Genomic DNA, 26,754 nt, shown 5'->3' on the forward strand with positions numbered 1-26,754 from the left:
CCATTATCGGATTAGTAGAAACCTGCATTAAAACCGGGAGAAACCGTTTGCGTAAAAAAAAACGTCCTTTTGCGCCAAAATTCATTTTCCCCACTAGTTTCCAACATGCCTAGTATCATTTGTGCCAAAAATAAAGTATACGATTTTGTCATTTAAGTTTAATGAAAAAAACTTCCCTCTTCCATTTTATCCAGTGTTGGACCGGCATTTCACATTGATTGAGTGAAACTTTTTAAAAAGTATGCAACTTTTTACAGCCTGACAACATACTTATGTTGAAGGGTGAAATTTGTAATGGATACCACAAACCGATGATAATCTATAATTCTCTCGTATAATTCTGGTATTTTTCAACGGCAAATGTTTCAAGTCCTTTTCTGTGTTGAAAAACATAATTCATTGTAGTATTTATGAAATGCATCTATCTGGTCCATCAATAGTACATCACGCTGATGTTGGAGTTTCAGGCCATACGGATATGAAAAAAAAGCATTGTCAACATTTGTGGATACCACATAATCAGCAAAAGCTTCTACGTTCTTATCATTTTGGCATATCTTGCAGTAGTAGTCCCGAATTCCCGTATTCATTTTATGCAGCCACAATTTAAGATTATCATGTACGATAAATATTAGTACAGGTAAATTGGCTTAAATGAATTAAGTAAATTAGCGCAATCAGAGACGTATAATACAATTATATGTCTCTCGCGCAAATGATACCTTTGAAAAATAACATTTGCTTAAATGATACATTTTGAAAATAGCAATTGTCGCAAATTAAATGACTGAGCACTGCCTTAAAACTAAATGATAATTACATGGAAAATTTGAGCTAGAGATGACATTTAAGAAGTGTTACAATGAAAGTCCGAAAGATCATAGTCCAACTAAATTTGAATGCTTTTCGTCCGCTCATATACCCGTCAATTCTGAAAATTTACAGTCTTCAAGAATACTTTCATAGATTATTTTTAAAGTGTTTTAACTTTTGAAAAGTTATCCCTGACAACCAATCAGGTTACAATTCATGACAATTTTAAGTAAATAAAGACAGAGACTTTCTCTGATAAAGACAACGGTATTTAAGAGCTTTCTGATCTGATTCCTTGATCCGCATATGATTTCTATATTCTTCCCTTATAGTTATTTTCATGTCTGTATTTTTTTATTATCCCAATTCAAGTTAACTTATTATTTTCTCGACTGAGTCACTCTATTCTATTTATATTTTCTCAACATTTCTTTGGTTTATTCTGGGAAATGTATGTTATATAATTTTATTTCTCAGTTCAAATCTTTATTCATATCTGAGATATGATATTACTATACTCTGATGCAAGGATTTGTATATAGCTAATCCTTGCAATATGTGTATAGTATCTCAGTTTATATATTTTCCGTAAAAACAACCAAAATAAAGAAAAAATGAAACAAAAATCTATTTTCTCATTTTTACAATGTTTAATTTACGTATAATAACAATTCATTCAACTGTCCTACATTTTTGACAAGCACCTGCCCGCCGGCAACTTCAAAGTTTACAAACATGACGTCAAAACCGGAAGTTAAATCACTTCCGAGTGGAAACAAGAAAGGCAACCACTGTCACTGAACAACTTCTGAATCATTGAATGCAGCAAGAATGTCTAACAGATATGAATGTAACGCGTTTGAATACAATTTTGCCATTTTGGTAAGGATTCCTGACAGTTTTCAGAATAGTGCAAGAAAATTTGATCCAGAAGCAGAGATTGACATGGAAAAAGCGCGTAAAGAGCACAAAGATCTTGTGGAGACTCTGAAGAAATGTGATGTGAGAACGATTGAGCTTGATGGGACAGAAGAATACCCAGAATGTCCTTTTGTTGACGACTGTGTTGTAGCTATTGGTAATACAGCCCTTATAACCAGACCTGGAAGTAAAACTAGACAAGGAGAGGTAAGATAAATATTCAGTGCATGTATAAAAACCATTGGAAATCATAATCACATTCACAGGGCATGACAATGATCCATAGTCAGAGGATTGCATCAAAGATGTTTTGGGGTCTGAAATATGCTAGGGTCGACTGGAATGTGTTTTAAATTGGTGTATTCTAGAACCCCATCCAGTTGACCGGGGCATATTTCCTTGGACTATTATACTATATGTTAGTATAATAGTCCCAGATATTCCCTACCCCAAAACATCTATGAAATAAGACATAAAAGTAAGTTGGATATAAAGCTTTATTTAAAGTCATTATAGGCAAGACAATAACAAACTTATGGTCTGAGGAGCCTTTAAAAACGGACAAAACAAAGGTCAACAAACAATACTTACATACATCAAGTCATGCTTAATTTAAAAGCAGCAAAACCAATTTTCAAAGTTAGTCTTAGGATTGACCTGGCCAGGCATTTAACCCACAACCCCCTGAATAAGAGACCACTGAGCCAACTAATATGCTTAGAAATTGGTCATATCAACATGAACACTCAGGCCCTTGTTACAACTTACACAAATGGTTACACAGGTCTCCCAATTTTTTCAGCTACATTGTACATGTATTTACAGGTTAGTGAAATCAGAAGATATTTACAGAGTCAGATGAAAATGACCATTGTAGAAATTAGAGATCCTGATGCAATTGTGGAAGGAGGAGATGTATTATTTACGGGTAAGGGTTACATTAAATAACCAAGAAACTGAAAGGTCTGTACATGTAGATCATAAATAATTTCAAGTGTTATCATTAAGCAATTGGATTTCATTTTTTGGATATGTTTTGTATTTCAAATATTTTGTTCCAATTCATGCACGCATATGGGATGCGGCAAAAACAAAATATATTTCTGCTTTCAGTCATAAAGTATATAATACAGGCTGGTCTGGATCCTTTTTTGTTTGTATATCGACAAAATCCTGAAAAACACACATGTTATCTCCAAGTTTGAACCGAATTTGCACAAACATTTGATAATTCAGGCCAACCAATGGTACATTTGTAGTCGACAATGTTGGGACAACTTTTTCATGCGATTTTGGTCAAACTTATTACAAATTTAAGTGAAAAGTCCAGCAGAATTAGGATTCCTAGTCTACTCAAACAACACATTACTCTATTTCTGAAATTCTTGGAATGTATTTTTGGAAAGGCATTAAAATATTTAAGGGTCGGCGATCAAACTTCAGGTCAATTAGGAGGCAGGAAACGCATATTTTTTTTTGCATTAAGGATATATTTGTATATTTATAAAACAAGTAACAAGTGTCATGGTAAAAGAGATGTACAAATGTATATAACTTAAAATTACAGGAAAAGAGATATTTGTTGGTATTGGAACTGGTAGAAGGACCAATGAGAAGGGTGCTCAGGCTGTAGTTGATGCCTTCCCAGAATACAATGTTACACCTATAAATGTACCAGGATCAAGAAGACTGAAATCTATGCTTAGCATGGCTGGATGGGATATCATTGCTGTTGGAAGTAGTGAGGAAGCTCTTCTAACATTTAAGGTATATTATTTTTTTTTAACTTAAGTTATTTTATATTTTAATATAATATCAAACTGCATATTTGAATATTTCTGCCAAAAACTGAAGCAACAGAGTGAAATCATCAGTTAGCAGAAAGTCAAGTTATACAGTAAAGATAAAATGATTAAGTTCAGTGCTTCACCATGCATATCATGTTCACAGTAACTAGGTCGATTGGAGATAATATCACTGATGTATGACCCTTTCATATATTTGTATATTACTTAGTAAATATACTTAGTGATATTTCATAGTTAATCCCTCACATTAAACAGGATTTGGTTTGAAAATTCTCTCCAAGAGGGATTTTTTTTTATATAAATCATCTATTGTATACAAATGTACATGTACATGTATGTATTATAGCACTTTTGTGATCTGAACAAGATTCAGTTCTGATAAACCATTTTAATGTAATGAAACTCAAAGTTTTCTGAACTGGTGAGTCCAAAGATGCATCAAAATTGTATTTTCTTAAGTTAACACTCACCCCTTTTACTTTACTGAGGATATCAGAGATGCCTCTATAACCTTTAACCAATGCCAGTAACCACCATTTCATTGCAAAGGTTTAAATACATTTGTATAAAATGAAATCGATTTGAATTTTTCTCATTTTGTTTTAATAAGAAGACTTAAATAATTGAGTAAGACATTGTTATTGTTCTCTACAGAACTTCAGTGATCAACCTGGCCAAAATGTTGAGTCTCTGGAAAAAAAAATCCTTATTAAGAACACTGTACAAAAATCAGCTACTTGCCATGTCACATATTAGAACATTACCAATTGCAATAAAGAAAAAAACTGCAAGAAGATGGATTTATTATGCTTTGATGTTTTGTTTGTGTATATACTGGATAACACATTTATTTAATCACAAGATTTATAAAGCATGAAATTGTCTTACTCTTTAAATTGTTGAGCGAATTTTTACATGTTGATTGTAAACATTGTAAAGACACCTTGTCTTGAGTCAGTGTTATTCTTGTTTTTTTTTAGTTGCCAGCTTTAAATATAAAAGCTGCTAGATCAGTCACCTCTGTGTATAAAGTATTGGATTCATCTTATGAAAGAAATTGAACCTTCAAATATTATCCTATGGGAGGCCATAAATCTATCCCATTCTATAAACAAATCTTACCAGAAATCTTGGATAGGAAACATTAGACATATATTTAAATTCCTAGATTTAGACTATCTATTTCTAAACCATTCAAACTTTAAACAAACCATATTGTATATTGAAAAAAGTAAAAAAATTCTCTAACAATAAAGTTTAAAAAAAATTTGGGTAGCTAGTCTAGAAAGTAATTCTGGGAACAGTACCAAGAATACAGTCGGGCAATAAATTAAGAACTTACAGAAAATTAAAAAATATTTTAATGTTTGAACCATATTTAAGAATAAATTTAAAAAAAGACAGGCAAATAATTACAAGATTTAGAACTACCTGCCATGACCTTGAAATTGAAAGAGGGAGGTATATTGGTATTAAAGCTAAAGACAGAAAGTGTAAGCTATGTAAGAACACAGTTGAAAATGAACTACATTTTCTTTTAAAATGTCCTGTTCTGAAAGATACAAGATCTCAACATCTGTCTAATTTAAATTATAAATTCAAAATTTTTTCAAAGTTATCTGATGAGATGAAATTTGTTTGGATTCTTTCATCTGAAGATTTGTTTGTTACTTCAAACTTATCTAAATTATTGCACTCCCTTTTTTGAGGAACAAAAGTAACTTCAAGAAAATATCAATGTAGTTTGAATAATAGAAAAATTTTTAAAAATCGATCAGGAGTTGTCTCCCATAGGCTGAGGTCTATAAATTGATTAAGAAACGTATTTTCTCCAGGTCACAGTGGCTTCTAAATGACTTAATGTTTTGTCAATGACATTGTGTATATGTTACTTTGTTTAAATGTGTATACATGTTTTTGTTTAAATGTACTTTTTGTAATTCATTTGATTGTATAGCTCAAATTTTTGGCACCATGATTGTTTAATAAAATATCTTGTATCTTGTGTATATTTGAATTTTACATAAAGGTGGTTAATTAGAAATTTAAATTGCCTGAGAAACCAATTTATTATACAAAAAGTAAATTTAGGGCTTATAGATATTTATTATTCAAAAGCAAATAAAAAAATAAAATAAAAATGATATGGTTTTGATCAAGAAACATGGTTACATTTCATTTCAGCAAATGAAAAGTCTTGCACAGTACAAGTATCGCATATTAAGATTGGACAGTGATGATGCAGCTAATATGCTGTATGTAAATGGTAGACTAATACACAGAAGCAGAGATGAAATTGGTGAAAAAAGTTATAGTGTATGTATTTTATATTGTCTGTAAAACCTACATGTAAAGAGAAAAAAACTAAAAATGTTATAGTGTTTCTCCAAAAGTAAATGTAATATGCACACACTTTGACTGCAGTTTTTGATGCATATATATTTCATTATAAACACAAAATATTCAAATTCAGCTGTTGTTTTATGGTAATTGTCAACACAGATAATTTAAAACTTTAAGATTAAAAAATATATTTGATTTAGTTATAAATATGAATTAAACAAATTTTTGATGTCAATTAATATGAGAGAAAAGTAGTAACTGATTTGTATTCAAACGTTTAATGAAATGAGAGTCGACTTAATGTATTTGTATCACACACTTTCACCACATTTGATTTTGTTGTTAAAGGTTACACACATACATGTATATTGTATATATGTATTTATACACTGTTTTGTTAACATCTTGACTAATAGTAATAATAATTTGCACATATATAATAACTAAATAAATTTATTCTGGTGGGTTCTACTCAACTGCTAAATGATTGATAAACACATTCACAAAATACTATTATCTGGCTTATTAGGGCTGGCTTGTGCTTATTTCTAACCTTGAACTTCTGTTTGGACAGGTGTAATAGCATGTCCTTCCTCAGGGGGGAAATCATTAAAAATCATGTTCAATTCATTATCCTTGATCACCTATGGTTCCTATAGTGTTAACTAGTTGAGATTATAATCTGAAATGATATTATTTGGTAAAGTTATGTAATATTTGAAATATAAATATTGTTTACTGTACTTCCTTTTATCTGACAGCATTGATGTAATTATCCATTTAAATCTGACAAGATGCTTATTTTATTAATTGTTACTAATTTACTAGTCGTGTAATAGTTTACAGAGTGTAAACACTTAAGGCCATAAAAGAAACATGTAAATTTATATCTAGGCAGTACTTAGTTTATACAAAAGTTGGAATATGGATTTGATGTAATCCTAAAATATTATTTTGTAATCTATAAAAGTTTAAAATCAGTAAAAACTACAGGAAAATCCCACAAATAAACATTACACTATGGTTTTCAATGGGAGGTAACTCTTAAATGCTTTATGCAGCAAGAGCAAATAATTCATGAATGCTATGTCATTTACAAAAAAATGATGTATACATGCTTTACTGTATATACAACATGGCTTTGAAAAGGAGAAAACTGTAACGTTAATAGCTTTAGCATTTTTCCATACAGGCTATTCAAGATAATTTAGATCATAATGGTTTGCATCATGAAGTTGTTTGTAAGGAACTTACAAAATCAGGTGGAAATCTCATCCGCAGTGTCTTGTTGGTACTTGGCAATACCCTTTATCGAAAAATTATTTCCACCATACCTTGAAAGGTAGTATGACAAAGTTGGGTGTTTACTATGCATGTTTTTGAGATGGATGGAATTTCAGTCAGTTTAAAACAGCATTGTTCTTTATTTGACAATTTGATTGTTTATTTGCTTGTTTATTTTTATAATTCAATTTTATTTAGGATATTTTTGTTGTTGATTGTATTCATATATTGGTATTTATTAATAGCTTGAAAATGTTTGTCATTTGCTTAAACTTTACTTGTACATCTTTTAATTTCTAGAATAAACTTTCATTCTCATGCATATCAGAAGTACATGTAGGTCTAAGCATTTACTAGACAACTGCACAACCTACAATGTGAAATCGTGCCCAATATAGAATTACCTTGAAACTTTATGACTTGTTTTTCTTTATTTTGATTACAAAATGGTGATGGAAGAATTGTGGTATGTTTTGATTAAAAGGTCAAATCTAACAGCATGGAATACATTTGTTTTATTCATTAACTTCATTTGTTGTTTGCATGTACCTGCTTTTTTCATGTAATATTTGACTGCTTTTGATATTAAATTACCTTTTTTATCAAGTTAAAGATGGTTGCTAAAATTAATAGCATTAATTTTTGAATCTAGAACAGCATAAAATTAACATGTCAACTTAGAAAAAAATATTTTTTTGGCAGAAATGTTATTTTTAAATCATTGAAACAATTGTCAGATTTTATAAGATTTTTAAGGAAAATCATTACAAATTAAGAAACTGTTTCAAACTAGCAAGTTATACATAGATTCATTTCTTACTATGTATTCATACTAAAGAGATCTGAATTAGAGCTATTTGAGCTTTTTCCAGTTATAAGCAATTATTGAAAAAGTCACATTTTGGCAGGTAGCAGATTTCATTTTCATTTAATATAGACTACTATACCATCATCTATACTGTAAACCAACTAATTTTCGTGAGCAATTTTTTTTTAAAAATCTTTCTCTAGTAGAAATGTAATGCTAATATAAATCATCAGTAGTATGTAAAACTTGGATCTTTCCTTATAAAAACAAATCAGGAAAATTAGAAAATCTGAGAAATAAATGGTCTTAAAATTGGCTAGAAAGGGCTTAGCAGGAAATATCTTTTTTTTGCAAAATAAGTTGGTTTACAGTATTCATTACAAGCATATATATTGAGATGCATTTGTGCTAATTATATGTTTTCTTTATAGATACTGGATGAAAAGATTACGTATGCCAAGCACAAGGTTGGATTTTGGGAGATCAGCAAGACTGGTGGATATCTATCTAGTGCTGTACTACTAATAAACAGAAACAAAAAACCTAATTCTATTGTATCTAACATAACCAGAGAAGATACAACAAACTATTCTGAATGGAGGTCTATGTAAAGTCATTTGGAAAATTGCAGCAATATTAAAGCTATTTTAGATTTTTGGGTCTGGCATATACACATAAATATACACACACACATACTGCAAGTTTATTTAAAACATAAATTGAAACAGGAAGCTTATACGAATGTTTTATTGATTTTTTTATAATATTTTAACATAGATCTGTAAGATGGAAAAACATATTTTAAAATACTTTACATGAAAATAAATTTATAAAGATTTTATTTCAAGTCCTTCATAGAAGGGTGTTATTTTAGAAATAAATGTAATTTATTTATTGAAGTAAAATATGCATTATCAGATTAGACTTTGCAAATAAAGATCAACAAGGCTCCATTAAAGTAATATTCTCGTTTCACTGAGAAAAGAATAGAAAAGATTTGTTTAAATGAATTTTAACTATTATTCAAAGGGATTCCTTCCAATCTATTAGTAATTTTGCATTGCAAGTATATCAGAAAGGAATTTGAATGTTTTCATATGAATTATTTTAGTGAAACTCTATAACAACTGCATCAAAACACTGTAATAGAATCATTCTTATTTTTGATTTTGTTGATGTATGTACATTTATGGTGCTATAAATATCTGACAATCTAAGAAAGATAAAATTATTTTCCTGTGATTAATTATCAAAGAGCACGACTTGTTCATTATAGATATTAATGTTGGGTATATTGTGTAAAGTCTGTGTGTAAATGCCAGTAAAGTTTTAATCAGAATTACGTCCAAGTGAAAATTTTTAGATATAAAAAAAAATATCATCTATTACGCTGTGATCTTTTTCTGCCTTTATTTTGTCAACTATCTTGTTACTGTTCACAGGGACTCTTATATAAAATCTGAAAATTTGGTCATTTGTTATCTCCATTTACTTAACACTTAATTTACCCTGTACCTTTGACTTAAAGAAAATTTTATAAGGCCATGTTGTAGCAATTTCAGGAAACACCAGGCAAAGTTGTGTTGGGAGAGATGTTTAAACTTGTCTCAATTCTTAAATGCATGTGTTCCTCAATTTCAATATCAGTTTATATAAACAAACTACCATTTTTCTTAGTGACACACTTATCATTCTCAAAGTACATGTATGTCCTATAAGTTTGCACAATGATTTATCTTTCTAAATAGAATGACACTGTTCTACACAGAGCAACTTAAGTAAGACATAGATTTGTTTGCAATGCATAGCACCTAGTTACATATACTGACAATTAATTTAAGCATTTTTTTTCTAAATCAGTAACGAGGAGACTGCTATCATTTGAGATGTAATTCTAATTTTAATTTTAATGCCCATGTTATTTGCTTAGCACTTAGTTATTATCTTTTTTAATACTGCCATATTTTGTTATATTGTTCTTTAGAATTATATTGGATTTTTTTAGCAAAATCCTTTTAATGTGCATTTGATTTGTATTAGCTAGAAAGGTGAAGAAATAGAGATTTCATGGACAGATTATTCAATGCTTATATTTATACAACATTTTCTATAATAAATAATATTGAACAATAAATCAATTTTCATTAATCTCTTTTTTTTGTAGGCAAGTCAATGACATTCTCCACTTAAATAAATATATAATACTTTTATTCGTCAACCAGTAAAGTTAACTGTTTGATAAACCACATCTAAATGATAAGTAAATCAAGGATTTATAAAGTAAGATCCTTGATTCAGTAAAACTTTTTGAAAGAAAATTTATAGGTCTTTGGTATATCAGTTAGGATTCCATTTGAAGATTTATTATCATATGTATTTCATCATATTATTAATCAAGAACAATAAAGAGGTTGGAATCTCCCAAATGAAGGAAAATTACAGCTGTCATTTCTCAAACATCATTTAAATAAGATGTAGATATTGCTCTGTAATAGAAATTGTAATAATAAATTAGTAATAAGATTTAACATATAAACGATTTGAAAAGAAATAATGCATATTTTGTAATTTATCAATTATTTTGAGTTTATTTCATGTAGAGAGTTGTTAAACTTGTTATCTTGTTAGCTGACACAAAAATACCTCAAACTTGAAAAATTCCATATCGGTGTTTGGCAGGTACTATATGTTGTAAAGTCATTTTTTTGTGGTTTATTTCTTTCTAATATAGGTTGTTTTGTGAAATTTTGTTTATGTCAAACAATCGACTGATTACTTCAAATCATCTTGAAATCTTATTTTTATTACCAGTAGTAGACAATCAAGCCACTAAGAAAATTTCAATGAATACAGATTTTACTATATCCCGTTGTCTACAGTTCTTTACTTATTTAATTCAGCTTACATTTTTAGCATTATTTTAATATAGCTATATTCAACTATTTATGAAATAAAATTAAAACAACTCATTTGAATAATTAAAGCATCCCATGTGGATAAAAGTTGTAAAAATTATTCCTTAACATCTATGTCTTATTCAATCTTAAATTATTGATAACTCCGTAACTGTAACAAAAGACAGCAAAACAAGATTTCAGCAAAATATATTTTTTTCCAGAACTTTAACTGAAATTAAATAAATATTTTTTTGTCAATGTTTAAGGAAATAAAAGCAACTGAAAATATATCTTCTTTTTTTCATTCAAATTTGAATGAAATGTTTTTTAGGGTTTGTTTTTACAAACAGAAAAAAGTAATAAATACAAAATGTTTTGAAGAAATACTTCATTTTACTATCCGATTTATTAAGCAGTACAAAGCTTGAATTGATTCTTTTAAGACTGTTATATACCCTCATTTGTGTTGTGAGTAAATTTATTTTTTATTTTATTAAATATATTTTAACTATTTTTTATTTTATAAAAAATTTATGTTGTGATGTTTAATTGAAATGTTTTTTTTCTGTTATTGGTGTAAAAAAAGTTTTTCTATAATGGGTGTTGATAGATGTATTTAACATGTTATTTTTTTATGAATGAAAACTTACATCATTTCTATTAACATTTTTTCATTTTATCAGTAGTGTGAAGAGTATGTTTTAAGGATATGGAAAGGAAAAACTGACGTTTTTTTTTTTTTAACTTTTTATGGATATTTTCAGTTACCACATCTTAAATCATTATATCTAGCGTAGATAAAATCACAGCTTATTGCAATTTTCATATAATCATGTCACCTAGATTTTCTTATATTAATTCTGTATGAAACAAATGACTTATGTATTTTTCAATTTAGCATTATTGTATATGATTGTTTCAAATTTGAAATTGCAGCTTCTTTAAGAAAAAATATATATGAATATATAAAATGCCTTAATTATTTGTTTTTAATTTTTAACTTTCAGTTTTCTAGTCTCATGCATGCATGTATGGGCTGTGCTATTTATCTAAGATATTTAACTTGTTGTCTGCTTTTAGTGGAAATTGTATGTTTTGTTGATCATCTTGAAAACCTTTACAGATAGAGAAATTTTGACAGGAGCAGAAATGTTCATAGAATTAAAGTCTGCCTTCTGTCCATTGTTTCCAAAATTTCCAAATGACTACTTGTAGAAGTTGTTGTGCTTAAATGATAATTTTTACATTTTTGTCTCGCCTTGATGGAGTCAAAAAGTGAGACATAGGTGGATATTAAGCAAACAAAGACTGTCAAGTAACCCATAATTGGAAATAAATCGACTTGCATTGAAATGTAGACCCAGGTCATGGTAGGCAATGAAGTAGTTTAATACAACCAAAATTTAGAATTGAATAGAGAATGTAGTATATGCCCCGATTTGGCATAAGTTAACCCCCAATAAATAAAACAATTTAAAAACTTACACCAAATGAGTTTAATTAGAAAGGATATTGATATGAAGTTGTTTTTATTTGCTAAGAAGAAAAGTAAAAACGTGTAAATTTTGAGAAATTGTTTTTGTACTGCCTTCTAAAAATGATACGGGATACGAGACCGGGGAATCTGACCGTAAAATATTTGTATTAAGCTTTATATTTCAAAAAGAAGAAGAACTGGACACTTAGTATTTCATATCTTGAATACGTATGCCTTATGTTACAAAGTTTCCATCTAGCATATGACCATTGTATCCTGATTTTCATTGTTCATTTAGTATATAGATTCATTACAAGGTCTGTTTGACAGGCAGGGTTCACCTAACCGTTATCTCATTTCATGGATCAGTGATCAAGATTGAAGTTAGTGTAGTAAGGTCCTTTTCTAAACTAATTTAAGCTTTAGGTCAATTATATTTTAATATATGTAATGATTGCACACTGTACATGTCTGTTTGACAGGGCTCATCTGACCTTGACCTTGTTTTCATAGTTCATTGGTCAACTTCAAGTTTTCATGCTTTGGTTAGTTTTTGTCTCGCCTTGACGGAGTCAAAAAGCGAGACATAGGTATGCTGTTTCCGGCGTCGGCGGCGTCAACAATGTATTAGTTTGTGAATAGGTCTAGTTCATGGTGAACCACTAGTGGTAGGTCAATGATATTTGGTATGCAGTTGTATTAGCATTGGCACATCTCATTACCATGGAGATTATTTGGCCCTGCCCCCTCAGTCAAGGTCTATTGACTTTAAAACTTTGCTTAGTTTACATGTATTAGTTTGTGATTAGGTCAGTTTATGGGGAACCACTAGTGGTAGGTCAATGATATTTGGTATGCAGTTGTATAAGCATTGGCACATCTCATTTCCATGGAGATTATTTGGCCCCGCCCCCTCATTCATGGTCTATTGACTTTGAAACTTTTGCTTAGTTTTCATGTATTAGTTTGTGATTAGATCAGTTTAAGGGGAACTGTTAGTGGTAGGTAAATGATAATTGGTATGCATTTGTATAAGCATTAGCACATCTCATTTCCATGGAGAATATATGGTCCTTACCCCTCAGTCATGGTTTATTGACTTTGAAACTTTTGCTTAGTTTACATGTATTAGTTTGTGATTAGGTCAGTTTAAGATGAACCACTAATGTTAAGTCAATGATATTCAGTATGCAAATGTATTGGCATTTGCAAGTTTCATTTTCATGGAGATTATATAGCCTCACCCCTAATCATAGTTCATTGACTTTGAAACTTTTACATAGTTTACAAGTTAATGTTTGTGTTTAGGTTAGTTTAAAGGGAACGACTTATAAGTCAATGGTATTTGGTATGCTGTTGTATTAGCATTGGCACATCTCATTCCATGGAGATTGTTTAGCCCTGTACCTTCAGTCATGGTTCATCGACTTTGAATATTTGCATAACTTACATGTTAAAGTATTGCTATTTTGATTTCAACATTTGCATTATCAAAATTACAAAAAGGCGAGACATATCTCTGTGATAACAGTTTATTTCAGATACTATAAGCAATATGCCAACTGGGTTTGGTGTATAGAATGATTGATATGTGTGCATGGCAGTTAAGTCATGTTCGTCTGTCCTTGTAATGATTTTCATGGTTCATTGGTGAACGTTAGTTTTCGTGATTGAGTCAGTTTCTCATATACTATAAGGATTATGTAAACTTTATTTTATGTCTGCAATAACTGATTAGTGTGTAGATGTCCATCTGGCAGGGTTCTTCTGACCTTGACCTCATTTTCATTATTAGCTCACCTGGCCAAATGGGCCAAGTGAGCTGTTCTCAATACTTGGCGTCCGTCGTCGTCATCCGTTAACTTTTACAAAAATCTTCTCTGAAACAACTGGGCCAAATTTAACCAAACATGGCCACAATCATTAGGGTATCTAGTTTAAAAATGTGTCCGATGACCCCGCCTGCCAACCAAGATAGCCGACATGGCTGAAAATAGAACATAGGGGTAAAATGCAAGTTTTATCTATTATTTTGAAAACCGTTATAAATAGAGAAAGTCTGACAGGAGCAGAAATATTCAGAATGTTGAGCTCTACCAATTGTTCATATACATCAAAACTGTCAGACGACTTCTTATAGGAGTTATGCCTATTATCTTGAAAACTATAATAGATAGAGAGAAACTAAATTGCAATAATGATCAGCAAGACAAGTTCTACAACTAAGTCTCCAGGGTCGAAATCGTCAGTCGACTCCTTATTAGAGTTTTTGCCCTTTGATGACGATTTTTACCATTTTTTTTGCGTTTTTGTCTTATATCTTAAAAGTTATAACAAATAGATAGAAACTTAAATAAGCAAAAAGGATCAGCAAGACAAGATCTACAATTAAGAATATATGGGGGAAATCGTTTGACCACTCCTTATCAGAGTTATTGCCCTCTATTGACGATTTTTACCATTTTATTTTGCGTTTTGCCTTATATGTTAAAATTATAATAGATAAATAGACACTTTAAATCACAAAAAATGATCAGCAAGGCAAGATCTAATAAGTCAAATTTTGCCGATATAGTTAGTAGACTGTCACTCTTTATAGGAGTGATTGCTCTTAAATGAGGATTTTTTTACCCTCTTTTGTGTTTTGAGCAAAATCTAAAGAAGATAGAGGAACACTAAACAGACTAAATGATCAACAATACAAGATCAACAAAACAGATTTCTGTCATGAATTCTATTCTCGTCTACAATGTTGGAGAGTATCTTTTGTGGAATATGCACATAGACCAAGGTGAGCAACACGTTTCCTACGTCGACATTCAGTTTTTGTGTTAAGGTTCTTTTATAGAACCTTACAAAACTTTACGACAAAAGAGATGATTTCAGCTATCCAATTGTGAACTTTCCATTTCTATGTAGCAACATTCCAGCAGCGCCTGCATACGGAGTATATATCTCCCAGTTGACACGATATTCCTTGGCTTGTATTTCTTATCATGATTTCCTTGATAGAGGGTTGCTGCCCACAAGGAAGCTCTTAAACCAAAAGTTCCAAGTGGTGAAGTTGAAATAAATCCGAGTTGGTTGACCCTTATGGATTATCCTTTTCACAGATGTTAGCGGATATGTTCCTAATGTCGTAACTACAATCCTGTCCCCTTTTCCCGAATGTGACCTACCGAATTAGACTTATTACCGGATTTGTACTAACATGAGCAACACGACGGATGCCACATGTAGAGCAGGCTCTGCTGTATTGAATGATTAGAAATTATACATTTCCGTCTTGAAGTGTTAATCTGACCTTAACCTTATTTAAACAGATACTTAATAATGTAAAGTTTATATGATACGTATATTAATTTGTTTTATATTAAAGACTTTCAACAAGAAATCAATCATGATCAGTAAAACAGGCGAGACATTTCAGCGTATGCACTCTTGTTTAATATTGTTAAAACATCGAGGAACCGATGCTTTCATAGTCTTTTATGACCGAAATGCTATATACACCAACAGACATTGTCATCTATTTTTATGACCTTCGAAACGGATGTTAACAACAAGATATAACTGTTTGAACATTATCACTATCTGTCATTTATAGCTTATTCAGTTGTTTCACGTTAATGGAATATCCGCATGTATCAGATCCATGTTTATTGCTGCTGAACATAAGGATAATGTACAGTTTAATAAGGATGGAGAGTGGAATTGTTGACATTAAACCCGAACCTAGGTCAGCGATAAAGGCTATAGTTTATAAATCAAACCTTAATTTTGTGCTTTGTGATATGTTTTAGTGGTATGCATTGTTCCCTATTTCTAGTGAGGCAATCGATTTTAGCTTAAGTCCAATAACCCTAGCGCGGATCATGGACCGTGATGCAGCTTCGCAATAGATGGTAAAAGTGCGAAACCCGCATCACAAGCGTTTTCACATTTATAGATTCAAAAAGGCTACTTTCACAAGATACCAGATTGATTGATTGCTGTTTGCTTATTGCCAAATAGCAACTATGCCTTGTATATCCTGGGCAAGAACTGATCAACATTCAAGCCAGTAGATGGGTTCTGCTAAATGCGTCGACCTGGATGAAAGGAGGGAAAATCGGACATCCACTGGAAAATAGGATATGTTTAAAAGGATCAGAAAGACTAGTCTGCAACAAACCACGTGCGGAAATTATAACAATGATTTTCTAACGTGGTAAGGGCGTGACACTCTCCCTTCAAGACTCGAGGTGTTCGGTGTGTCGGAGTATTTACAAGTATATCCCACATAGGCACAGCAACGCCCCTATATGCATGAGTTTAACTTCCGGACGAGAAAAATCCAAGTGACCATATTTCTATACCCTAGTCCAGGCTTGGTTATAAATAGGATTCAGTGATGTCATAAAAAGATTGAGACCACTACAAGTTCAATATATTCTTTGTCATCTAAAAATCATGATGGCGTCGGTAAATTTTCGAAGTGATGACCTCAAGTTTACCATTACGAACCATATTTTAGCAGCTTGCTTGTCAACATCACCTCTCTATCAGGAAACGACATCCTGGAATATCGTATCTACTGGGAGATATACACTCCAAATGCTGGTGCTGCTGGAATGTTGCTTCATTGAAATGGAAAGTAAAAAATGGGAAAATTGAAACCATCTCTATTGTTGTAATGTTCAGTAGTCAAACGACTCTTACTGTCTGTCAATTTCGAGATGTTATTCAAGATATGAAGCAAACTATGATGTATCTGCTTTTTTATATGATGTATCTGTGGTAACATAGTCACTAAACTAATGAACTATTATGTGAGAGAACATAATCTTTACAGAAAAACGAACAGTTAAAGGAAAGTGCTAGCTTCTTTCAGCCCATCTAGTGAAGTCCTGTATGAAACCTGCATCATACGAAGGAACAAAATCGGTAAAAATGGAGAACAGTTGATTCCAAAAGGAATGGAAAATTCTGTTAAAAATACACCCACCGTACCATACGAAACAAATATGCTATCAATAAAAAAAAATTCGGGCATCTTTATGATGTCAGCATAGAGAACCTCTTGTTTAAATCACAATTCTAACTGTTAGATAGCGAAACAATATCATTTCACAACTAAATACAAACGATTCCATGAGAAACGAAACAAGCCAATAATCTTGTGGATAAATCTCAACAAAAGATACCAAGTATGTACGCACGACGTGTGTTTCGTCTGCATAAGACTCATCAGTTTCACTAGAATCAAAACAGATGGAATACCAAATCATAGTGGATGTTGAGTTTTTAAAAACATAAATTCCAAAGAGTTGTGCCACAGCTGGCTGAAGCCAATTATGCCATGTGATAGAAAAAAATCTTATGGCTTCGAATAATTCACCATATTAAGAGGGGGCAAGATAGTTTTTTATTAAGGTGTTTTAGGCAATTTTAAACTTTTGTTAACTGTTTTTTTGAAAATATATGTGCTGTTAACCGTTATTGACTAATTAGCTGTTATCTGTTTTCTAAAATTGACATTGTTGTTAACTGTTATTGAGAAAAAATGACCCCTGTTAACTGTTTTTTTGATTTTTGAATTCACTGTTTTCTCATTTAAGTTAATTTAGATTGCTGTTATCAATTATCAGTATTTTAAATTTACTGTTATCTGTTTTGGGCAAAATAAAAACTTATCAAAGATACCCGGTTTATAATTTAGTACGTAAGACGTCCCTTTCGTCTACATAAACCTCATGAGTGTTTGCAATTGCGGAACTCTGTAATAAATTATTGTAAAACTTACTGAATGGAAAGCGTCAAAAGGACTATCAAGTCTTAAAGTTTAGAAAGCCAACTGAATGTTTTACACATACTTACATAGCTATATTGTCAAAGCAGGAAATGCGAAAAGGTAAACCGCGAGAGTCTTCAATGTTTGAGGTAGTTGCAATCTTCGTAACCGTTTTTTTTATAATTTCAAAATTTAGAGGCAATAGTATTTTACCGATGTTCGAATCACATTATTCGATAAAGAAGATAAACATCAAGGTTAAAAAACAAAAATTTAGGGAATCACATAATCTCCAACAGGAGCGCGACCGCATGGGTTGACAGGGTAAGCGTCACCTATGGCAAGCCGTTTAACTATATATTCTAACTTCAAGATGTCTAATAAACTTTATAAGATATCTCATTTAGTTTATAAGATATCTGATATAGTTTATAAGATATCTTATATAGTTTATGAGATATCTTATATAGTTTATAAGACATCTCATATATATATATCATTCGTATTTTCTCATAACTTTGTTTGAGGAGTTCTATGTCAGGAGCACACCCCTGTTAATTAATTCTGTATAGTATAATCATACACGAGCGTAACGTAATTGTCAAGATACATATACGCCGAAAAGTTGACACAGCGGGAGGCGGGTAATACCAAAGGGATATTCAAACTCATAAGTCGAAAACAAACTGACAACCCCATGACAAAAAAAACAAATGTCTACAAAAAACAACATAGAAAACTAAAGAGCAACGCAATCCCCCCTTAATACGGGGATGATTCCGTGTGTTCCGGAAGGGTATGCTTCGCTGAACAATGGGAACAACGGGAAGTTGACAGTTGGAAAGTTGAAGTCACCACGTTTGTCTTAGATTCTATTTTGAAATCATCCATAGGTGTCAATAAAGTATAAACCGTACCTTCTGGTTTCGGTAGTATCCTTAATCTCTAGTTCACTTGGATGTATGAGATGCAAGAACTTGCTGAAATGTGGGTTCTTGAGGGACAGTACATCATCAATATATCTGAAATTAAAGAACTTTGCAAGATGCTTTTTTCTTTTTATCTTTGGGAATGTATGAATTCTACTTCATATGAGTACAAAAAAAAGTCTGCAAACAGTGGTTCACAAATGATATCCATCGGAAAAACGACTGTATGTTGAAATATCAAGTTATCAAACTCAACAAATATGTGGTCGATAAAAAAAATCCCGCTTTTTATGATATTATCTTCGGTGTAATTGCTGTTAGAACCGGTGTGATTCCTTTCAAAGTAAGATTTTTTCCTGACCTCAAACAAGGAATGTGTTTTTTTTAGTAGAAAAAAGCTCTGTGATATGAGACAATGCCGTCGATTTATCAATTGAATATGAATAATAATAGTGTAGAGCGTTAAAAAATCAAATGTGTGATATAACTGCAAATTGGTAAGATTGTGAATGAAGATTGTGGAGTAATCATTTCATCACAGTATTTCTTAAGGCCATCCTTTACATAAACTTTATGAAGGACTTAATAAAGAAGATTTTTAGTCGAACATCAAGACGACCTGGCTATATATCGTTCTTAAACAAAATGTGAGTGTTAGGTACGCAGATGACAAGGCAGGATATTTTCCTCGTCCTTTTAATGTACTAGTAGATGCCAAAGAAGAGTAGGGCGGATTTGTGATTTTCTAAAATCATCCCTTTCTTGAATGATGTAGGGGTATATGTGTGATTTCTCGATTTGCAACGTTAATAATTGTCGTGATGGGAGGATAAAGCATCAACAACCTCTGGGTTCTTGAATAGTTTAAAAACACATGTCCTCACGGTACATCGTAGTTTTCTAATGGTCCTATGAACGCATGATTCAAAACCCAGATTAGAAATTGTCAAAATGAAGTAAATGGTAATGCAAAAATAAGAAAAAACAGTGAGGACGTATGAACTAAATAAGCTATCATTTTTATTGCATGGAACTTGTGTAACAAAATAAAACAAAAAACATTAAACATATTAAATAAAACAAGATGCACATAAAAATGAAGGAGAGTAAAAGAAAAACAATTGTTAAGCACTAATAAGCTCTATCTGTAATAAAGGTTTAAACCAAATAACATACATTTTGATATAAAAACATACTGAAACAATATTACTCCTTTGTCTCTCCATATAAAAAACCCAAAACCAGATTTCTTTCTGACTATGCATGATCTGCTAATAAAGCCGAAGTACAACTTAAAAACAGAGTGATTTTTGGCATACAAAAAATGTCAGACTATAAGATAAGTCCATCAAATGGCCGCGTCCCAATGTTTGAATGTAATGGTATCTCAGCATTGGTAAAGTACTTCAACGGTTGGTCTTAACAGCTCTTGGGAGGTTCCGTGTGTAAAAATTCTACAATAAAGAACAACCCGGATTAATTGTTATGGTATTTGGAATAGCGTGTTAATATATTAGAAACAAATATTAGTCTGACTTGACACCCTTTAAACTGCTCGGTAGTTTAAATTTATTGTTTATATGTTATCATCTAATCTTCAATGTCTCTATTTTATCACAAATTCAAAGAATACCTAATCAACGTTTAATTTTGATTAATACATAAAACATTATTTCTAATACACTTTACATAATTCGTGTATGCATTGACGCATTTAGTATTTTTCATTTTTGTCTTTACACTTTCAGAGACAATTACCACAACACGTATAGACATAATTTGTATTTTTGAAAACTTTATTTTAATCAATACATTTTCATCTCTTCATTATGCATCAATTGTTTTTTATATATTTGAACAAATATTTATATCAAAAGCACCTTTTATGTGTTTGTTGAAACGATTCGCCATTTAATACTAGATTATTTTAAGGGGGAACAACCTCATCAAAGATACCAGGCTTATAATTTTGTACGCCAGACGCACGTTTCGTCTACAAAAGACTCATCAGTGACACTCGAATCAAAAAAAGTTAAAAGGCCAAATAAAGAACGAAGTATAGAATTACATTATTTTCTCACCCTTATTTCTTAGAAAGCAATACTATTGATGGAATTATGTTTGCTTACCTTTATTACAATTAAATTGTTTCTATCATACTCTTACAACTGGTACAACTCCATGCAAAGCTTTTGAATTAGCCAATTTTGTATAACTCGTTGAGAGGCCAGTCATCAGCGGTAATGGTGCTTTATATTCTTTCATAGAGCTCATTATTGTTCTACTCTTGAGTAATCTTTCCACGATTCTGTCCACCTGTGCTTTCGGTAATTTTCTGTAAGAAGCGTATCCAGATTTATCAGGTTCCATAACGTCATCCCTACATCTTAATTTGTCTAAGTTTTCGTCCGAGACTCCAACCCTGGCAATGGTCGTTCGTTGGAGTCTGTTGACCATGCCATTTACAGTATGACGGGAGAAGGATCTCAGTGCTGGATTCCTTGGTACAAGGAAAGTTCCATCATTTTGATTTTGTAGGATGTTTCTTCTAAATGATGTATTTTCCCTTTTTAATCTTAGCATGTCGAAGTTTGGATAGTCTGGATTTCTGTACATCATGCTTAAAGGACTTCCACTATACATATATCGTACATCATTGTCTAAGACATATCTATGCGTAACGTGAAAATTGTCTCCCATCTTTTTTCCTTTACACGTTTCGGACAACAAACTAAAACGGAACCTACTGTGGCGACCAAGCTGAGAATTGTAAAGTGCCTAACAATCGATTCCTTGCTCAATTTATACCCGAAATCTAAAAGATTTAAACAAAGGTAAATTTACGCATCAAGTACAAAATTATAGATAACTCCTGTTTTATGCTTGATAATAGTTGATCTGATTGTTGAAGATTAATCTCGATAATTCAGTCCGGAATTGTAATTTATGCTTCGGTCGCAACACCACTAAACAATAATATTTAGTATAAGATCAACAATTATAGAAAATATTGTTTCTGTTAAATTTAAATAAGATCCAAGACCGATAAAAATATTTGTCTTTTGAATAACAGACCTTTAACCATAGATAATAGGATAATGCTGAATTATTATATTCCAGATGACATTGTATCAAAAGTTATTTAAGTAATGGGTCCTGTAAGTTTATTTATATTGGTCTTAAGTAAAACTCTCTGTTAAGTTTGTTTTATTAAAATACACAAATGCATTTAAATAATATTAAATCATAATAAATAGATACTCAATAAGAGGAATTTATAAAATAAAACCAATTAAGTTGAAATGTAATTAACTACGTTTATAATGCGTTCTAGCAAACCCCACAAACTACCCTCTTACTGATGTTACCCCCTGTTGCTAATTGATCACAAAAGACAAGATAAAGATCAAAATAATCAGAATTCAATCGAACTCGCTTCGTCAGATCTCATCAAATATAAGATATAAGACATATGCCTGATTGTGTTTGTCCATTACCTCCTAGTATCATTTTGGTAAATAATGATTCGACGCAATCTTGAAATTTGCTTAGCTCATTGTTTAAACTATCAAATTTAAGATATCGTCCCTTTAATATCTTTTGTATGCTTTCATTTACCTTTTACTTGCATAATTTAGTTGACTAGGTGTATTTTAATAAGGATTAAATTTCTGTTTTATTTTCTTTAATATTGCATCCACAGAATATACATACATAAAAAGTAAGGATTAGGCGTTTCATGAAGGGACCACTTTTTCAACTTGAAATTCCACAAAGATTACTAAACATTGATATAATACCGATATAAATCCACAAAAAAAACTTATTAAAAGAGATAAATATAGAAAATAGTGGTATATTCTGTGTATTTTGAAGACTTTAGACTATATTTTATTAACCTTTTCATTTAAAATAATGATATAATACTAGTAATGTTAATTATAATGTATTGGATAATGACATTTTGGATAATAAATCATTAGTTGATATTAAAAGAGAGGCGGAAGATATCAAATGGATATCAAACTCATAAGTCAAAGACAACCTGACCACGCCATGACTAAAATACATGCATCTAAATATTTGTAACTGCAAAAATGTCAGATGAAATATATAAATTGGGATTTCTGTTAAGGAATTATAAACATACATACATCATGAAGATATTGCCAGTGTCAGTCCACTTTATGTCAGCGACATCAAATGACGGAAAAGCGGAATAATAGACAATGAAGCGGTGTCTAAAATGATTTCTTGTCAAATTTCCATGAACATATTTGCAATAGGATGATTTTGACTCTCATTGACCGTTCTTTTAATTTAAAGAAAATGTTCTGCATTACAAGTAAACTTGTTATCACACATATGATAATTCTAAATTGGCATTATGTAGGAGGGTGTAAATGATAGCAAGTGTCCAAAAAATTTATCGTGCATCATTGTGTACAGTAATGAAACAACAATTGAGACAAGAGTTGTAGAGGCTTGGAAAAGGCCAGAGTTTCGTTTTATAAGGTATTCAGAGGCATATTGTAGTTTACGGCAATGTCCAACCGAAAGAAAAAAACATGTCACATGCGAGATATAGCGTATCAACTGACTACTTTGGAAAAGGGAATCCATTAATCCTTTTCTAGCAACTACAACTTGTGTCACAATTGTTGCTACAGCAAAGTACACTATTATTAACTAAGCTATGGACAGGCACTCCAACTTACATCACCCTGCAAAATGTCTGACAGCAACTTTACAAACTTTGAAATTTTAATCCTGGTATTTATGATGAGGTTATTTACCTACTTTGAGAACTCTTCCTTCAAATAAATAGTGTTGCCATGGGAACAAAATAATCCAACAATACAAACATTTTTTTATGGAAAGTTGAAAAAACAAATTTCAGTTACATCGCTTCATCGTCCATGATCCAATTAGTCGATGTAATTGAAGTAAAGAGGAAAGAAACTGATGATACCTTCATGATTCTATCGAACACGCAAATAGTGTCCATACATAAATCAAATTTACTCATGGTATATCTAAAATCTGAATATAATATTAGGATACTAACACATATCATATCAAAGATTCGAGTTATCTCTATCAACTGCTGGTGGAGGTTTCCTCCCCGAGGTTATCACCAGCCCAGTAGTCAGCACTGTTGTGTTGACATGATTATCATTGATATGAACTAGTTGTTAACTTCTATGTCATTTAGTCTCTAGTGGAGAGTTCGCTCATTGGCAATCATACCACATCTTCTTATTTTTATATGATAATAAATTACCAGTTTACAAAACTGCGAATTTTTTGAATACTGAGGATTTTCTACCCCAAGGAATAGATTACCTTAGTTGTATTTGGCAAAATTTTTCGGAATTTTGGTTTCTCAATGCTCTTCAGCTTTGGCCTTTTTGCTTTTTGATTCGAGCGTCACTGGTGAATCTTTTTGTAGACGAAACGCGCGTCTGGCGTACAAAATTTAAAGCTGATATCGATTAACTGGTTGATTGGTGTTTAACGCCACTTTCAGCAATATTGCGCTATTTCGTGGCGGTAAGTTTTTATTGGTAGAGGGAGCGGGAGTGCCCGTGAGAACCACCGACCTTCGGTAGGAAACTAACAATCCTACTCAATTGAGAGGAGTCGAAAGCACCTGCCACGTGCCGGTTTGAAACTAACAACCTCAATGTAGACAGGCGGCTAGTGACACAGTAGTTCGACTAATTAGACCACTCGGCCACCGAGGCCCCGCCTGGTATCGACGATGAGTTTTTTCGAGGACAGTATTAGTGTCTGTTTGGTTGTATGGGGTGTATGAATTCGCATGCACGTTCTATCAGAATGAGAACCTAAAGCTACGTTTGGGGAGAGTACAACGCTCTCTGTACTATAAAGAAACCTTTGTTACAACTCTTTGAGCGTCGGTATATGTGGCAGATGCTTTCAGGTTAAATCGCTGCCTCTATCTATATGTCCTCTATTCAATATTGACAAAGCAGCTTCAATTGCAGTGACGGCTAGCTGTATAAATGGTGAAAAATAACACATTCGAAAGGAAATTCATAAAAACAAACCAAATCAATCAATTGCAAATAAAGCTGAACACATTTCCCTTTTTAGACGTTCATGAAAGGATTGCCTCAATCCTTTCATGAACGTCTAAAAAGGGAAATGTGTTCAGCTTTATTTGCAATTGATTGATTTGGTCTCTTCAATGTGATAAATCGAAAGCTACACAAATAAAGTTTATGTCAAATTTCACCAGCCCAGTAGTCACCACTTCTGTGTTGACATGAAGTGCATTGATATGGTCATTATTCTAAATTAACTGAGTGTAAGGATACTCCAGGAAAAGATTAGCTTAGCTGTTTTATGCCAAACCTTTCGGAAGTTTTGGTTCTCAATGCTCTTCAACTTCGTACTTTATTTGGTCTTTTTCACTTTTTCGATTCGAGCGTCACTGATGCTTCTTTTTTTATAGACGAAACGCGCGTCTGGCGTATAAAATTTTAATCCTGGTATATATATGATGAGTTTTATTAAAATGAATCATAGACTGTAGGAACATCTGTCAATCGTGATACCTCTTCAAATTGACCATTTCGAATTTCTAATTTTGAAGTTAAATATTTGATTTTCGATTTCCAAACAAGACATTCAATTTTTCCAGTGTCGAATGAGTTTTATTGGTGTTTTTTTATGGTATATTAATTCTAAGGAAGGGATTTTTAATTTTACAAGACAGAATTTTTACTTATGAAAAATAAAATTAATTGTACCAATGTTTCTGCACCAGATACGTATTTCGGCAGTAAATGTCTCTTTCCTGATGCTCGAGGCCAAAATATTTGAAAATCCAAACGTATGTGCTGGTGAGATATTGCAGTATAATAATCTTATAGTTGACTTACCAAAGTTGACTTACCAAATGTTACTCTTTAGTTTAAAGAGAAGATTTGTAAGATTTGAAACCATTTACAGACATAAAGAATAAAAAACAATTGATACTTTTAAGAATGTTTGAATCAAACTAAATACAAACAGCCTTGACTGGGAAAATGCCAATTATTGCATTTTTGGTATCTGATTTTAACACGCGTGCTCTTCTCGTTATATAAGCCTTGATAACTTGAAAAATATTCTTGTCGTCCAAAATGAATAATCGAACACGTCAACACCTATTGTTTTAATTAAATCACTTTGGATCTTAAAATTTATGCCAGGTCTTTTAACATTGTGCCAATCACAGGGTGTTGTGTGATTTTTCTGATATGTAAAGTATAAGATGGGAGATAAAGACGGTATTTGATCATTCTCCATACACGAATCTAATATATGATCGGACTATTTAGAGCGGAACATTAACACTTGGTAGATAAGCTATCTATTGTTTACTGATACAGACAAATTTGTTTTAATCAAATAAGATATACGTCTTCCAGTTTAAGAATGCCTTTTGTATACTTTTATTGACGAAAAAGTCCGACCGTACTTAAAGGATTCAATAATGCGATCGTATACATTTTCTACATAAGTAAATAGAAATTAGAAGATGTGGTATGAGTGCCAATGAGACAACTCTCTATCCAAGTCACAATGTGTAAAACTAAAAAGTAAAGAATTATAGGTCAAAGTACGGCCTTCAACACGGAGCCTTGGCTCACACCGAACAGCAAGCTATAAAGGGCCCCAAAAATGACT

The 26,754-nt window shown here is 31.7% G+C and overlaps 2 protein-coding genes across 3 annotated transcripts in view; one reads left to right on the forward strand and one right to left on the reverse strand.

The window, feature by feature from the left end:
* The window catches only part of LOC127728151 (40S ribosomal protein S18), an 821,762-nt gene that overhangs the window by 62,444 nt on the left and 732,564 nt on the right, over window positions 1-26,754 (reverse strand). The window lies entirely within an intron of this gene.
* On the forward strand, window positions 1,573-11,856 carry LOC127728127 (N(G),N(G)-dimethylarginine dimethylaminohydrolase 1-like). Its single transcript, XM_052235367.1, has 5 exons — window positions 1,573-1,941; window positions 2,560-2,662; window positions 3,302-3,501; window positions 5,727-5,858; window positions 8,409-11,856. The coding sequence occupies exons 1-5, from the start codon at window positions 1,645-1,647 to the stop codon at window positions 8,586-8,588; spliced, it is 912 nt and encodes a 303-aa protein (XP_052091327.1). The 5' UTR covers window positions 1,573-1,644; the 3' UTR covers window positions 8,589-11,856.

This window comes from Mytilus californianus, unplaced genomic scaffold (genome assembly GCF_021869535.1).
Source record: "Mytilus californianus isolate M0D057914Y unplaced genomic scaffold, xbMytCali1.0.p SCAF_2, whole genome shotgun sequence".
Classification (NCBI taxonomy): Eukaryota; Metazoa; Mollusca; class Bivalvia; order Mytilida; family Mytilidae; genus Mytilus; species Mytilus californianus.